We start from the raw sequence: 17,310 nt of genomic DNA, 5'->3' as shown, positions 1-17,310 counted from the left end.
CCGTGCTGAGCCGGGGACTGCAGGCAGCTCTGCGCAACCCTCAGAGCAGGTCTCCCGAGGGTTGCGCAGAGCTTCCTGAAGCCTGGAGAGCGAGAGGGGTCGGTGCGCACCGACCCCTCTCGCTCTCCAGGCTTCAGCAAAAGCCTGCATTCGCCCCATAGGACGCACCCAGATTTCCCCTTCATTTTTGGAGGGGAAAAAGTGCGTCCTATAGGGCGAAAAATACGGTACTTAACTTGAGGTACCACTGTAATGCCTTATCCCGGTGGGGAGGGGTGTTATGTATTGAAGTTCTCACCCTGGCCACCAGGGGTACTGTGTATATACAGTCATACCTCACATTAAATATGCTTCACATTGAGCGTTTTCAGGTTATGCTCCGCGGCGACCTGGAAGTAATGGAATGCGTTACTTCTGGGTTTCGTCGCTCGCACATGTGCAGACACTCAAAATGACGTCAGATGCAGATGCGCAGTTGTGGGTTGCATTCTACTCAGGATGCAATTGGGGCTCCTGAACGGATCCCGTTCGCACCCAGAGGTACTACTGTAGTTTTCACTCAGGTCCACGTCAGTTAATTTAGGTGGGAAACCCTGGGGTGTTGTTACAATGTTGACAGCCGGCTGCCTATAAAAGCAGGCTGGCTGAGCTGTTCAGTTCAGTTCAGTTCCAGCTTACTATAAAGAACTACTTGGAGAAATCTCTGTGTCGTCTGCTTTGTCAACCCACTACTTAATAAAATACATACATATTTGCTTCTTATCTCCCAGGAGAGGAGGGGACATGACATCATACAGAGCCTTCTCTAACAATCCTGTTTCTATGGGCTGCCTATCAGCAGTGCAGCTCTATGGTCTTAACCACATGTTAACTAGCAAGAATACACATCGTTAGCTTTGACTGCATGTCATCCACAGTTCTCACAGTGGCCAACCAGATGCTTTTATGGAAAACCTGCAAGCAGAACCCAAGCACAAAGCAGAACTCTCCCTTCCTGCAGCTTCCAGCTACTGGTATTCAAAAGGATTGCTGCTGGCAACTATGGCAATAGAGCACAGTCATCGCTGCTAGCAGCCATGGATAGCCCTCTCATCCATGAACTTGTCCAATCCCCTTTAAAACAATCTAGGTTGAGGGCTGTCTCTGTTCCTGTGGCAGAGAGTTCCATAGCTTAACCAAGCACTGCATGAAGAAGTATTGTCTTGTATCCATCCTGAATCCTCCAACCTTGCACATATGCATATAGTTTTTGAATTTGAACTCGGTGCAGTCTGTATCTGAGTGAATATACTTAGGCTTGTACCATTATCCTGCAATCCTGTGCAATGTGACTTGCTCGCTCCATGTAAACGTGTATAGGGCCAGGGCTCTCTGATTGACGGATACCTGTTTACACTTATTTTCAAGACTGCTCCGTATTTTGGGAAAATTTGGGAATATAAATAGGCAACGCAGCAAAGGCCACAATTTTCCCCACAGCCAGTTGTGTACTATTATCATTTGTTGTTGATGATGATGATGATGATGATAGCACTAACGTGTTTCTCTCCCTGGATCTCTTTCCCCGGCCTCTACTACCAAGCGGCGTGTTTCGAACTCAAGCCTTGGTGGAGGTCCTCTCCTCCGCCGGTTGCGTGGTGAACGGTGCCCTTACGCAAGATGGCGCTTGCGGTTTCAGGCCACGGAGCAGGCCTCCGTCGGGCTCGGAATCTCGCGAGGTTCGGTGAAGAGACGGGGCTGAGGTTCTGAGGAAGAGGCCGGGTTTTTTTTGTTTTCCTTTTTCGCGGCGCGGGCGGGGAAGGTTCGGTCGAGGGTTCCGCCGCGAGGTAACCGGGGAGAGGTGCCCAGCTTTGGGGTGGGCCTCCCTCAGCCATGGAGCACATCACGACGCCCAAGGTAAGGGGTGATGTGTGTGTGATAGAGAAATGTGGCAGGTGCTGGCCATTCCTCCTCATGAGGCTTTTTCAGCCACCCCCCCATCCCCCAAATTTTCAGCTAGTCCTTCCCATCCCCACATAACGGAGGAGGAGATGGTGAGGAAGGCCTGTTGTGGATATTTCCTTCTCCCCCCCCCCATCCCTCCCCCCTTTTTGGTAAACCATATGCAGTGTAAAGTAAGGGGTCCCTGAGCACGTGCAGAGTGCATTTCATGTTCGCCTTTCTGGTGTCTTATGCCCTAATCTCCTATTTGCTTGGCCAGGACGGGAGGGTGCGTGCTACAACCCTTTAAAAAATCTCACTATACTAAAAAATAAATAAACATACATACCAATGAGTAGAATATGCAAAATGAAACATTATTAAAATACATAACTTTAAAATAGAAATCATTCAGTAATGATAATATCCCGTACTGATGTAGTGGGGTTATTTTATTGTGCATCTTAATTACAAATGCTTACATTAAATGTTTGTGTGACTGGTTTTTGTGCTTTTTATATCGTTTAGAAGCCTGTTTCAGCATTAAGTGATATAGTAGTAGCAATAGTAATGATGATGATACCCATTTAAAGCCTGCCAGGAATCCTTGTTTTCCTTTTCAAACCAGACAGCACTAGTATTACTGTATGCTAGCCTTGAGGCTGCTGCTGAATTGCTAAACTGTGGAGTTAGGTCTTGATAACACCACCTGGCCTTCCTGTACACAGGAATTGTTAGTCTTAAGGATGTTTTCCTCCTCCCACAACAAAACCTAATCAGACTCTCATTCTCATCCAGCCTTGCTCCAGACTCCCAGATCTTAGTCTCAGCAGCTGGTTGGGGTGTTGAAGGGGGGCAGTGGTTAGAAGCATAGTTATATGCAGTGTAATGTAATCTCAGAGTTTTTGAGCTTGTAATAGAGTGCATTCCCATAATCTTTCAGATGTTACATTATTGCTGGTGAACTGGAATTGATTAGCATTGACATAATGGAATATGCTTTCAACAAGTCTTGGAAATGGCTCAGCTCATCACTGAAAATAATAATATTTCTATAAATGTGTGCTTATTGTTCTCCCTTAATGCATACTGAAACCCTGAGCCTGCTTCCCAAGGTGCTCCCCAACCTTTGCCACTTATCCACATAAGGTGGGCTTCTTGAGATCTTGGTCCTAGAATCTGGTCTTGAAAGCAGGGATAATTGGTGCCAGACTGTGCAGGCATCTCACAGGGATTCTGAGCATGTGCAGAATATGTTTCCCACTTTTAGCACCTTAAATGGTAGATTGAAATTCATTAGCAAAATTCAGATTGGTAAAATGTACTAATCTATTCATTTAGCTTGTTGACATGATACTCTGCAAACATTTGAGCTTGTGTAAAAATGTCGTAGTCTTGCGTATCATTGCCTTTTTGGACTCACTACACATTTTTTCCTGTGCTTTTTCCTGTAGTTTTTCTGTATTTAAATCAGCCATGTAAATAAGACTATGTAAATATATAAGCATGCTAGGTGGCCAGTAACCTCTGTTCCCATGCTTACTGTAGAGAATGGCTTCACTATGGAATGCTTACTGTAGGTCATAGCTTCACTATGGAATAGTGAGTCGTGGGTCTTTTGACAAATTCACTCCTGAGTACCCCCTTGGGTGCTATGGAGTCAGTTTTACTCCTTAGTATACTGAAGAATGGTGGTTGATGAAATGGAATGGTCAAGGGCTGGAGCACAAGTGGTTTAAAACTTGATTGGGAGCTGACTGAGCACATGCTCATAATTTGACCTTCAACACAGTGGTGAGGGTCGTGAAGGGATCCTACTCCGTTGCCTCCATTGCATCCTCAGGGAGCCATCCAGCAAACCTTTTCCGTGTTCAGAGATTGGTTATTTCTGATGAGGCAAGGGTTGATCTTTGGAGTACAGTGGTACCTCGGGTTAAGAACTTAATTCATTCTGGATGTCTGTTCTTAACCTGAAACTGTTCTTAACCTGAAGCACCACTTTACCTAATGCAGCCTCCCACTGCCGCTGCGCTGGCGCCAAGCGATTTCTGTTCTCATCCTGAAGCAAAGTTCTTAACCCGAGGTACTATTTCTGGGTTAGCCGAGTCTGTAACCTGAAGCATCTGTAACCCGAGGTACCACTGTACACAGTCGCCAGCTGTAACCAGATGGCTAAACAATTTGAGGATAAAGTTGCTTGGCTCCACAGCAATTTAGATGCTACTAAATCGAGAACTATAATAAATTAAAAGCAACATCCATAATTGTACTTACTGCTCCAAAACTTTTTCTTTTGAAGTCTTTGGTTGAATATTGAAGAATGTGAAGAAAATACTTTGTTTAGTGGGTTTTGCACTTGCTGGAGCATTCTCTGAATTCAGGAATGAACATTATCTAGCAAGCGCATGGAAGCATTCACAGTGGTACCTCTGGTTACATACGCTTCAGGTTACAGACTCCGCTAACCCAGAAATAGTACCTCAGGTTAAGACTTTGCTTCAGGATGAGAACAGAAATCACGCAGCAGCTGCGTGGTGGGCCCCATTAGCTAAAGTGGTGCTTTAGGTTAAGAACAGTTTCAGGTTAAGAATGGACCTCCGGAACGAATTAAGTACATAACCAGAGGTACCACTGTACTGTATAGTTTAGGCATTCTTCACTGAGAAATGATAAGCAACATCACTGAGAAATGATAAGCAAACACCAGCTCCAACTAGCATGGACAATGATAAGAAATTATGGGACTTGTAGTCTAGAAGCATCTGGATGGCCACAAGTTGGCCACCCCCATTTTAAAATATTTATGACTTTAAAAAGTTGGTGTCTCTTTAACTAAAGCATCGTACTCTTACCTAAGATGAAGAAATCTACCTGCAATATTTTTCTTTAACCTAATAGTGGTTTATCTGAATGGAATAGATAAGAAAAGCAAACGCCGCATGAAAGGGTCCCAATGAGTCATTCATATATCAGGATCAGGAATCTCTTGGCTTAGCCATCTTGCTGCTGCTGTGTCCTTTTAACTTGTTACATCCACACTCCAACTTCCTGTTTTGCTGGCTGTTGCCTTTCAGAAGGCATGGGGGACATGACAAGCTCTTTCCTTAGCCTGCACCATGCTAACATGGCAGAGAAAAAGCTAGAGATTTAGTTCTCCATAGCATTTTTTATTCAACAGTTTCTATCCTGACTTTCTGTCCTAACATTGAGCTGTGCAAATGCATATTAAAATAGAAAGCATGAAAGTTCTAATGTTTTTGACAACGCTAATGCTGGATAGCTCTGTTGGTTAGAGGGTGGTGTTGATAATGCCAAGGTTGCAGGAAAATTCTGAAGTGTACTTGTTTAATTCATATATGTAGCTTTATAACCTGACCCATCTCAAAAATGTGAGGCAAGTAACAAAAGCAGGCTTCCAGCTGTGATTTGCTTAACCTTGAGCCCCAAAAGCTCAACAGGTAGGCATTTCTCTCTTTAGGCTAGGTTCACTACTAATGAAATATTCACTTTGCAGATGAGAAAACAGGAGGGATCACTGGCTCGGTTGCTATCACTACTGTGGCATCTTAAAATATGATATATGTCACAAGTTGGTTGTTTTGAGTATGAATCCAGAGTCAGCTGTGCTGCAATCCTCTCCATTTCCTCTTCGATTATTTTCGTATTATCTGTATACCAAGGAGTCCTCTAGCAGCAGGAACTTGTGCTTGGAAGCTCTTTTGCCAGTGATCCAAAAATCCATTCTTTGTTGCACAGGCTAGCAAGGCCATTGGCGGAAGAGCTATCAAAGCTAGTAGGAGTGTTTCCTACAGAGCTCTGGCTCATGATTCTTTTGGATAGAGTTCTTACAAACACAATGAGGTGCTGAAAAGGAGTTGAGAGCTAACACTATTTGCACTTAGAAAATCTTCCTTGCTTGTTTGCCTAAAAGTCATTATTTTCCTCATCACGGGTGATCAGGTGAATGGTTGTTGCAACTGGTTCCCCACCTGGAATATGAGTATCTATGCTGAATGATAATAATAATGCTGTTTCCATATGCTCAATAATTAAAAACCTGGTGTTCAGACCAAAGCATTCTCATTTAATGTTGAATGCTTGAAAGTAAATAAGCTTGGTGATAAAACTCCACATTCGGAATATGAATCCTCCCCCCTTGATTTGCATTTTCTATAAAGATGTTATTGGAATTGAATAACTCCATAGAAATTTTCTAAGCAAAGAATTTATTTTCTGAACATATTTTCCAGATACTGTATATGAACTGGGATCCTGTCAGAATATAAATTAATCTGAGAATAATGTTCATTTTGAGAGCATTCACTTTTCCCCAAATGGTGAGGTTTAATGACTCTCATCTATCAATATCTGAATAAACCTCTCCCTATATTTTAATTATATTGCATGTTACTAATTGAGATATATTTTGGCATAGACATACCTAAAGATTTGATAAGATTTGGTACAAATACAAAATTGATTTGGGCAAGCAAATTTTCACCTATAGGCATCAATTCCGATTTGGACCAGTTAATAGAGTATCTTGATATTTTACTAAAGGCATCTATCATTTGCATCAACAGAGGAATAGTAGTATGAGGTTTAGAAATAAACAAAAGAATTAAATACTAGAAGCTAACAATTGGTGTTAATTTTCTGAAGTGGGCAACTTTGGAATATACCATACATAGCATCTTTGGTTGGGTGGATAGTATTGGGATCAAAATACATTAGAACTCTGGTATCTCTTGAAACAATTATGTCTGAGAGCTGTGGAATGCAGTGTCTTAAAAAATAGGATTTGACCCCTTTAAAAATTGGGGGAAAGATGGTGATGTGGAAAAATTTGATGGAAGTGGGCATATTGACTTCGGATCAACTGATAGATGATGAATTTTAACATACACTGTGTTACAAGATAAACAGTAGCTATTGCATGCAACCCAATGGCAGTATTTACAGCTACAACATTTGTTAACTATGCTACTTTGTTTGGACCAGTAGCATTTTCAGCTTCTGGGACACCTGAGATACTAGAAGAACTGGTTAAATATTTTAAAACTAAAAAAACCCACAATTACTTTTTATAGTTATTTGTTATCAATAAATCAATTTGATATGCAGATGTTAAGAAATAAATGGAATAAAGAACTGGAGGTACTTATATGGCCTAGACAATGGGAGAGCTTTTTAACTCTTATACCAAGGGTGTTAGTGGACCTTAAATTATGACATAAAACAAAAAATAATATTTAGAATTTGTTGTATTCCACCATGTTTATATAGAAAAGGATTTTTTTTTGGAGATTTAATAAGGATAATGTTTCTTTAAAATGCGTTTTTACAATGTCCAGTGCTTTCTAAGTTTTCAAGGGGGGCAAAAGGGATCTCAGCCCCTAGGAGTTGGCTCCTATGTACATTTATTAAATGGTTCGAAGACCTGACTACACCTGCCACCTATGAGAAGATTGCTTATAGACATAGACTTTGCATAAACAATTACAGTGGTACCTCGGGTTAAGTACTTAATTCATTCCGGAGGTCTGTTCTTAACCTGAAACTGTTCTTTTTTCTTTTTTTTTGAAAATTCTTTTTATTTTATTTCTGTCATATACACCAAAAAAAAGACCACAAACAATCCAAAAAGGATAAAAAAGAAAAAAAGGGGAAAAAAGAAAGAAATAAAGCAAAATACAAAGGCACAAAAAAGTCACATAACAAAGACATTAAATTCATACTGTATTGTTGAACTGACTTCCCTCCACCACGGTTTGAGCTGTATCCCAATGTTTTCTTCTGCAGAATCTTTTTACCACTTTTATCTCTACATCACCGGTTTTATGTTACCCCTACTGTAATTTTAATATTTCCTGAAACTGTTCTTAACCTGAAACTGTTCTTAACCTGAAGCACCACTTTAGCTAATGGGGCCTCCTGCTGCCGCCGCTCCGCTGGAGCACGATTTCTGTTCTCATCCTGAAGCAAAGTTCTTAACCTGAAGCACTATTTCTGGGTTAGCAGAGTCTGTAACCTGAAGCGTATGTAACCTGAGGTACCACTGTATAATGAAATTTGGAACTCCATTATACAAAATACAGTAGGTTAAAAATTGTAATTGTTAACAGTTATAATGATATACTATATCTCTTTTTGCTCTCTTTTCCTCCACTTTTCTTTAAAACCACTTTTTATATGTTGTATTTAATTTAAAAATGAAATAAAACAATTTAAAAATGAAATAAAAATGATGGGAATTGATAACATTAAATCTCACAAGTGTGCACCCTATCTGGGCAGCGCAGATGACTTTTACGTTCTACAACTTATCTGGTGTACTGCAGATATTTTAGAAATGTTCTAAACTAATGCCCATCCCCTGGCACTCTTCCTTTTATTATTACCCTACAGGTAGAAAATGTCAAGTTACTAGATCGTTACACCAACAGAAAGCCAGCAAATGGAACACTGTACCTGACTGCAACACATTTAATCTACGTAGATGCTTCGGCTGAAGTTCGAAAGGAAACATGGGTAATGTCAGAGTGCAGTGTAACTCTCTTGCTGAGCACTGGGAGACAGGTTGGGGGTGTCTTGTGACCTAAAGGGCTGTATTGATGTCCATGTGTCTATTTAACAAGCCTAATTTGTTCAGAGCTTTTAATGTACTATGATGTGTTCAGGATTTGTCTGGTGATCATTTCATGAGCATATGGATAAAAGCAGCGCTAGTGGTCCAGCACCATCAGCAGTTTCTTCAATGTGTATTGGAAGCCAGAAGCGATCTGTGAAGGCAATAGCACAGCTTGTTGTTCAGCAACTAGTATTCAGGAGCATACTTCCTCTGATACTGTTTCTATAGTGTTGTTGGTAATGTTTTTAACATGATATTAAGCCCATAGCAATTGTTAGAGATAAACATCAATTGGCTGAGGACTTAAGTTTGCAACTATAAAATTTAAGCAACATTTGCTCAACTTTGCATTACCAAAATGGTATCTCCATACTGCAACAAGTACACACCCACCTACCCCAATTAATAGTTTCCTTTTCATATTTTTTCTCGCACTATGTTAATCTTATTTCATGAAAAGGAAAATCTTAAAGCAGGCTAGCAAATAAGTCATACAACATTTTTTGTCTGCAATTCCCCCATCTGGCCCACAGTTTTCCTGCCCACACATCCCTATCTTAGTCATTTGTGCCTTCAAAGTAAAAGAGAATCTACTCCTATAAAGCACCCCTGCCTGTAGACACTCGCCCCAGGAAAGTAGCTGTTTATGAGCCTGATTCAACGTATCTGTACCAGCTGAGATTTAATTCATGCTTATGAAATTAAGCATCTTAGTAAACAATAGTGTTCCTATGGTGTATGATGGCATAACTGAGAGATTTAACTTTCTAGAAGTAAAATTACATCTTTCATGACAAGATGTAGTTCTCAGTCATAAATACTGAGTATTTGGTTTTTCTAAAATGTAAATAGTCTCTAGTTTCAGTTAGAATTCAGTCAGAATGGCTTTTTAAGCTGCAGTCAGTATTGACCCTCTAAGCTTTCTTCCTCTTTTTTTTTACAGATTCTCCACCACCATATTGCTACTGTGGAGAAACTGCCTCTGACCGCATCTGGCTGTCCACTGCTTATTCACTGCAAGAATTTTCGTGTTGCTCACTTTATTATTGGTCATGAGCGGGACTGCCATGAAGTCTACACTTCCCTGCTGAAACTTTCTCAACCAGGTACTTGGAAAGTGCAGTTTGCTTCCATATGAAGGAAGGAACTTAGCTTAGTGATACAATACTTGCATTGCATGACAGAGATTTCAGGTTCAATCTCTGGCATCTCCAGGTATGCAAAAAATGACACCTGTCTATCTGGATTTCCACTGCCAGCCAAGGCAGACAGTACTGAGTGGATACACCAATGGTCTGATTCCTATATTTCATACCCTGGCAATGCAAGTGCTTGTTGATGATGAGCTTTGGTTATTGAACTTTGAGCTCTTGTTAAACCAGACAGGAAGAAAGGAAAGCATCAATAGCTCCAGCTGTTTCCATCGCTGTTAAAAGAGTGGAAATACTTTGCATTTTCTCCTCTCAGGATGTTGGTAATAATTAAAACATTAATTTTGTTTTGGTGTTTGTATAGATTAAAATTGTCTTTAAAGCTTAAAAAAAATATCTTTTGGCCCTCTAAAGTAGGAACCTGAGGCCCTCCAGAAGTTTTTGGACTTTAACTCCCATCAGTCCCTGCCGGTCAAGAATGATGGGAACTGTAGCCATGCAACATCTGGAGGGCTGCAGGTTCCTGATTGCTAGTCAAGAGTATTTGTATTCTGCTTAAAAGATTTCTGCAGTGATTTGATGTTGGTGGGTAGTAATTAAATTTGTTAGTTGCTTGTCGCACAAAGAAGCTTTCCAAGTGACTTACAATGTATTTAAGAGCACAAGCACACATGAAAATAAAACACATGAAATCCATAATAAACCACAAAGCAACCCTCAAAAGTAGTTATTGTTGAGAGGGAAAAGTGCCTGGATTGTGTGGTGATCAATTACATTATCAGTTTCATTTTAGAATCATATTTTTAAGAGCAAAAAAGAGAACACATTTGCTGACTTCTACTTTTAACTATGGATTGCTATAACGACTCTCGTTTTACATACCCATGGAAAGGAGGATGTGTCCTGGAAAAAGAGGACATATGGCAACCCTACTCTAGTCACTAAAACTGGAAAAAATAGATACTGTTTCAGCGTTTATAGGACCTATATGATAACAGAAAAAAATTATCTGCACTTAATACCTTATTGCATGTAATAATGGGCCATGGATGAGCTGGCTTCCTCACCTTCGAAGACAGAGCAATTTGTGTGGGATCTGGAAGAAATCCTACAGGCTGTATTGGGGACCCTGCATAGGCCTGATGAAGCTCCTTGGGTCAGTATTTGACACTGTTGAGATTAGAATACCTTTCACGTGCAGCATTCCTCAACCTAGTGTCCTCCAGGTGACTTAGACTACATCTCCCATCAGTTCCATCCAGAACAGGGCTGATGGGAATTGATGGGAATCGAAATCATGTGGAGAGTACCAGATTGGGGGGCGGGCTGCATTAGAGAGTCCTGCCAGCAGCTTCCATTTTCTCTCTAATTTAGGGCATCGTGGTTTTTGTTTCTTTTGTGCTTGAATACCCATAGTTTTGTTGTGGTTCAGTACCTCCACAGAATCCCACACTGTCTTTCCTCAGCAGAGCACAAATAATTACTCATTATTCACTAGTGGGTGACTGACGGTTGAAGATTACCTGTTTGGCAATCTGACTATTTTATCAGATGCTGGCAGAGACCAATCTGTCTCTGGAGAATCTGCTTACTTGAGAGTCAACAGGATAAGTTATCGATTGGATTTGCATTTTGCAACGGAAAGGAAGGAGGCCTGGAAAGGCAGGGAGTGAAAAGGCAGGGAGTGAGTTATTGTTGATCTGTTTGAATTTCAAAGCTGTCACTGAGTTTGACAATGTTTCAGAGAGCTACCATGTTTTCCCAGCAAACCCAAGAGCATCATTTTGCTGTAACAGTTCTAGGCAGATGAGGTTATCAGGTTCAGATGATAAGCAAACATATTTATTTATTTCAGTTTCTTTATGAATTGCTTCCTGTGAAGCATCTCATTGTAATTTAACAGTAATAACTGAAAAAGGAAGGTCTTCAGTAGGGACCAGTGGAGACGGCATCTGTCTGATAAGTAATGGGTGGGAGTTCCAAAGGGTAGATGCTGCCACATTAAAGTCCCACTTCCTACATTATATGGAGCAGACCTGCTGAGATGGTATCTGCAGAATGCCTTCTCCTGCAGAGGATATAAGGGATATAAGAGATGAGATCCTGTTTTAGGAATCAACTCCCAAGCTGTATAAAGTTTTGTGTAAAAGTACCAGCCCCTTGGAACTTGGCTCAGTAGTTAATGGGCAGTCAGTGAAATTTTATACATTTATTTATTGAATTTATATACCGCCTTTTCCTGGAAGTCTCAGGGTGGTTCGCAGAACAAAATCCAAATATAAACTACAAAATGTGTAATCAAAATAACAACAACCCAATAAGCCACCCCCCAAAAAACACATTTTAAAAGGGCATAGGATGTCAGTCAAATCAACCAAAGGCCTGGTTAAAAAGGAATGTTTTTGCTCAAACTGTCTTGCTCCAGTGAGTAACCTGGCCACTGAATTCTGCAGTAGTTGAAGTTTCCAAACCCTTTAGAGGCAGTCCTACATATAATGCCTTGCAGTGATCTAACCTTGAGGTTACCAGAGCATAGACAATAGTAGTTTGGCTATCCCTGTCCAGATAGGGGCATAGCTGGACCACTGATGGTACTCCGGTCCATTGAGACCACCTTAGCCTCGAGCAACAGCAAAGGATCCAGTAGTATCCCCAAGCTATGAACCTGCTCCTTCACAGGCAGTGTAACCCCATCAAGAGCAGGCGACCTCCCACCCATCTGGTCTAGGGAACCACCCTCTAACAGTGCCTCAATCTTATCTGGATTGAGTCTCAGTTTGTTGGATCTCATCCAGTCCATTACCAAGGCAAGACACTAGTCCAGCACTTCCACTGCATCACCTGCAGTTGTAAAGGAGAAATAGAGCTGAGTGTCATCTGCATACTGCTGACAGTTCTCCAAACCTCCAGATAACCCCATCCAGCGGTTTCATGTAGAAGTTTAACAACATGGGGGATGTGATTGAGCCCTGTGGAACCCTACATTGAAGATTCCACAGGGCTGAAAAGCATTCCCCAAGCAACACCCTCTTGGAATGACCATCCAAGTAGGACTGGACCACCACAAAGCAGTGCCATCCACTCCTAGTTCAGACAGTTGCTCCAGAAGGATACTATGGTTGATGGTACTGAGACGTCGAGAAGAATAAACAGGGACATGTTTCCCTTGTCTCGCTCTCGACAGAGGTCATCATACAGGGTAACCAAAGCAGTTTCTGTGCCAAAACTGGGCCTAAACCCTGATTGAAATGGATTCAGAAAATCAATTTCTTCCAAAAGTGCTTGAATCTGGTCTGCAACCACTTATTCCAGAACCTTGCTCAGAAAAGGGAAATTAGCAACTGGCCGGTAGTTAGTTAGGTTTTCTGAATCCAGGAAAGGTTTCTTAAGGAGTGGTTTTACCACTGCCTCCTTCAAACAGGCAGGGACCACCCCTTTTCGGAAGGATGCATTCATCGCTTCTCTGGTCCAGCCAGCTGTTCCCTCCCTGCTGGTTTTTATCAGCCAAGAGGGGCAAAGGTCTAGAGCACAAGTGGTTGCCCTGACTGATCCTAGCACCTTGTCCACATCCTCAAGCCTTACCAACTGAAACTCATCCAACACAACAGGACTAGACTGTGCTCTAGACACCCCATGAGAGCCATCTGCTATAACAGCAGAGTCAAGGTCTTGGTGGATGCAAGCAATTTTATCCTCAAAATGCTTTGCAAACAAGTCATAGTGAGCTACTGTTGGTTCTATCACCTCCTTTGGGCCAGCCTATAAAAGGCCCCATACAACCCGGAAAAGCTCTGCCAGATGACATAATAAGGATGCAATGGAGTCAGCATAGTATGCCTTCTTTTCTGCCTTCACTGCCACTAGGTAGGCTCAATGATGAGCCCTTACCAGTGTTTGATTGCATTCATTTGGATCTTTCCTCCACTTGCGTTCAATTTTTTAAAGCAGTGGTGCAATAAGATGGTGATATGTTTGCACAGTGAACAGCCAAGCTGCTGCATTTTGCATTAACTTGATAGTTTCAGGCACCCACATGATCAACTTTGCACCTACACACAAGCAGCAAAACCCAGGTGTTCCAATTAGTGCTAGAAACACCACAGAATGACAGCTTGTTTTTCTGATTTCCAAGGGAGAGCAGCCATTGCTGCCTGTTTCATTAGTCTTTGGTGCAACATGAGCCTAATCTAATTAATTCTGCATATTGCTTCCCAAAAACATAAGAATAACATGTTGGATCAAGCCAATGGTTTTCTAGTCCAGCATCCTGTCTCATAGTGGCCAAGCAGATGCCTTTGGGAAGCCCACAAGCTGGATGTCTTCTCCCTGGTTCTTTTTTCCCTCTTTAACATCCAGCAAAAGTTTGCTTATTCCCATTTTCCTTCTTTTCTTTTTTGGAGACTTATTTGGTTGGTCCTAATCAGCAAGGTTACATGTTTTCACATTCTACACTAAGATTGGAGTTAGGCTGAGAATATGATCCCTGTGGGCTGAAACCTTGGATTTGTTTTGGCTCTTGTTGAATGCAAACATAAAACCAAAACAAGCCTCTTCCCAGAGAAAAGAGCAAGGTATCCCGCCCCCTCTGACCTTGTACTATGTATGAGGGAACAGAAATCTTGATAATGTCAAATGTCTGCCTCACCAGAAGGGTCTGCAAAGCTTTCTTAACCTCTGATGATAAAAGTACTATAAATGCTTTTATGTTTGACTTCATCTCCAAAGGACCAATGTGGCTACCTACAGGTTTTGGTCATATATGTACAAAGGCATCTTTTGGGGTTATTGCACATCCATAGAATTGTAGATTTGGAAGGGAACCTGAGGGTCATCTAGTGCAACTCCCTCAATGCAGGAATCTCAGCTAAACCATGCATAACAGATCCAAACTCTGCTTAAAAACCTTCTATGAAGGAGAGTGCACAGCCTTCCAAGGAAGTCCATTCCACTGTTGACTAGCTCTTACAATCAGAAAGTTATTCCTCTTGTTTAGCTGAAATCTCTTTCTTATAACTTGAGTCCAGTATTCACATCCTAGCCTCTGGAGCAGGATAAAAACAAGCTTGCTTCATTTTCCAAGTGACAGCCTTTTAGACAGTTGACAGTGGCTATCATATCTCCTCTCCATCACCTCTTCTACATGCTAAACATACCCAGCTTCCTCAACCGTTCTTTATAAGGTTTGGTTTCCAGGCCCTTGATCATCTTGGTTGCCTCCTCTGCTCACATTCAGCTTGTCATCCTTCTTAAATAGTTGCACCCTGAACTGGTCACAGTATTCCAGATGTGGTCTGACCAAGGCAGAATAGAGTGGTACTATTTTTTGATACTTTATCGCGGTCATTGACCGTAATAAAAGGACTTGACTTGACGACTTGAGTGGTACTGTTACTGTTCTTGAGCTGAACAAGAGACTTCTTTTGATACAGCGTAGAATAGTGTTAATTATTTTGCTGCTGCATCACACTGTTGTATCATTTTAAATTTGTAGTCTACGAGGATCCCTAGATCCTTTCTGTGTACAATCCAGATGTCCCCCATCTTCTTTTTGTGCAGCTGGATATTCCTGCTTAAGTGTAGAATTTAGGGTTTAGCTTTTTTCTATTTTATCTGTGTTTTTGTATTTTCATCTATAAGCCACTACAATTCCCAGACTGGGGGGAAATTGGATGATGATGGTGATGGTGATTAATAATAATAATAATGCTAGTCTAAAATATATCCATGGGTCTTTCACAATAAAAACTTATAAACTTTAAAATACAATGAAATAGCAAAATAACCTCACAGAGCACCAAAATTTTAACAACAATAAACAATAAAAGTATCAGTGGTTTGGTTTGGTTTTGAGAAGGAGCCTAAAGGCCTGGGCAAATAGAAATATTCTTTCTTGGCACCTAAAAACCATGTACCTCCCATTCAACCTGTCGCAGAAGCTTCATGAAAGTTTGTTCTTTCTTTTAACAGTGGAATGGACAATCATATGTATATGTAGATGAATAGGAGGGAACATTGGTAAATGCCGTGTGAATTAGTAATTTAAGGGCTTTTCCCCCCAAGGCTGGGGGAGGCTGTTAAAACAAAATCTGAAATTGGAACAAAACTGAACACAAAGGAAACCTCTCAATGAGGATAGAGGAGAAATTTGTTCTGTTTTACTGCTACAGCTCAAACATCAGCTGGATAGCTCAGTTGGTTAGAGTGTGGCGCTGATTATACCAAGGTTGCAGGTTTGATTCCCATATGGGACAGCTGCATATTCCTGCATTGGGATTAGACTAGATGATCCTCAGGGTCCCTTCCAACCTGACAGTTCTGTGATTCTATTTTACCTAATTCACACCTTCTAAACCAAAACACAGTTATCCTTTTAAATTCACACTTCTCTGAATTGTGATGCAGTTTTTTGTAATGCAGTTTTCCCACCCAAAATGTGTATATATAAAAAGCATATGTTAGAGGAACATGTGTGCAAAAATATGTATAATAGTGAATGAACTGTCCCCACCCAGACCCCATAGAAAGGAATTATATTAGGGGAATTGCCAAAAAAATGAGTACAGATTTTGTGCTGACTTGAAAAGAAAAGCATATGCCATTTAAAAATGGTACATTTATTTATCTATTTTAAAAAAGCATAAATAAAGCACGCTGAGCCTAAAACTGGAAAAACAAGTAACCAAGCAGAGCACATTTGCAGAGTAATCCATCCCTACTCTTGATTCCACTTGTGTGTGTGTGTATGTGTACCTGTGATTTATGAAGGATTCTGGCTTACACAATCACTTATCTTTTTCCTCTTTCAAAATTGTTTTTGTGCTCTAGTGAAACCGGAAGAGCTTTATGCATTCTCTTACAATCCCAAAATGCCCAAAGAGAACCGGGAGATGGGCTGGAAGCTGATAGATGTCAAAGTAGACTACCAGCGCATGGGGATTCCAAATGACTATTGGGAAATAACCGATTTTAACAAAGACTACGAGGTAATTCTTGTTCAGACGGCAGCTTAATGCAGTGTTTCATTCCAATGGCTTGTTACATTTTTCATTCTAATTTTGTTCATGTATTATTTATTTTACTTGTGAGCTGCTTCAAAAGATGAATATCCTTAAAGGCAGGATATAAATAAGCAAAAGAATACCAACTATCTTCCAGTGGCAAATATGCCTTTTTCTGGGCAAAGTGCTTGAGAAGGTGTTGGCAGTCCAGCTTCAGGCATGCTCAAAGGAAGCTGATTGCTTGGATCCAATCCCTTCCAGCTTCAGACCTGGTCATGGCACTGAAACAGCTTTTGTCATCCTAGTTGATGACATTTATCAGGAGAGAGATGTGGAGACTGTGTCCCTGCTCCTACTCCTTGATCTTTTTGCAGTTTTTGATACTGTTGACCATAGTATCCTTTTGAGGCAGCTCAGGGAGGTAAGGGTTGGGGGCACTGTATTTCAGTAACTCTGCTCCTACCTCCAGGTCCATTTCCAGAAAGTAGGCTACTGTTCAGCACCATGACAGTTGTTCTCTGGTATCCTGCAGGATTCCATCTTATCCCCCATACTCTGGTGACTGGGAGTGGCTGCCAAGACCATATAACACCGGTCCTGAAAGACCTAC

General features: G+C 41.1%; 1 protein-coding gene across 1 annotated transcript in view; it reads left to right on the top strand.

Moving 5' to 3' along the window:
- The first annotated feature begins 1,320 nt into the window (after positions 1-1,320).
- Positions 1,321-17,310, top strand: part of MTMR8 (myotubularin related protein 8) — a 37,917-nt gene continuing 21,927 nt past the window's right edge. Inside the window, exons 1-4 of the mRNA XM_081179321.1 lie at positions 1,321-1,896; positions 8,329-8,451; positions 9,495-9,657; positions 16,528-16,685. Of these exons, the coding sequence (XP_081035447.1) occupies positions 1,873-1,896; positions 8,329-8,451; positions 9,495-9,657; positions 16,528-16,685 (468 nt within the window). The 5' untranslated portion in view covers positions 1,321-1,872. The remainder of the gene's footprint in view (positions 1,897-8,328; positions 8,452-9,494; positions 9,658-16,527; positions 16,686-17,310) is intronic.

The sequence above is a fragment of the Podarcis bocagei genome (genome assembly GCF_964188305.1).
Source record: "Podarcis bocagei genome assembly, chromosome: Z".
Taxonomy (NCBI): domain Eukaryota; kingdom Metazoa; phylum Chordata; class Lepidosauria; order Squamata; family Lacertidae; genus Podarcis; species Podarcis bocagei.
Note: the sequence above shows the minus strand (reverse complement) of the source record. Positions and strands in the feature narration are given on the sequence as shown.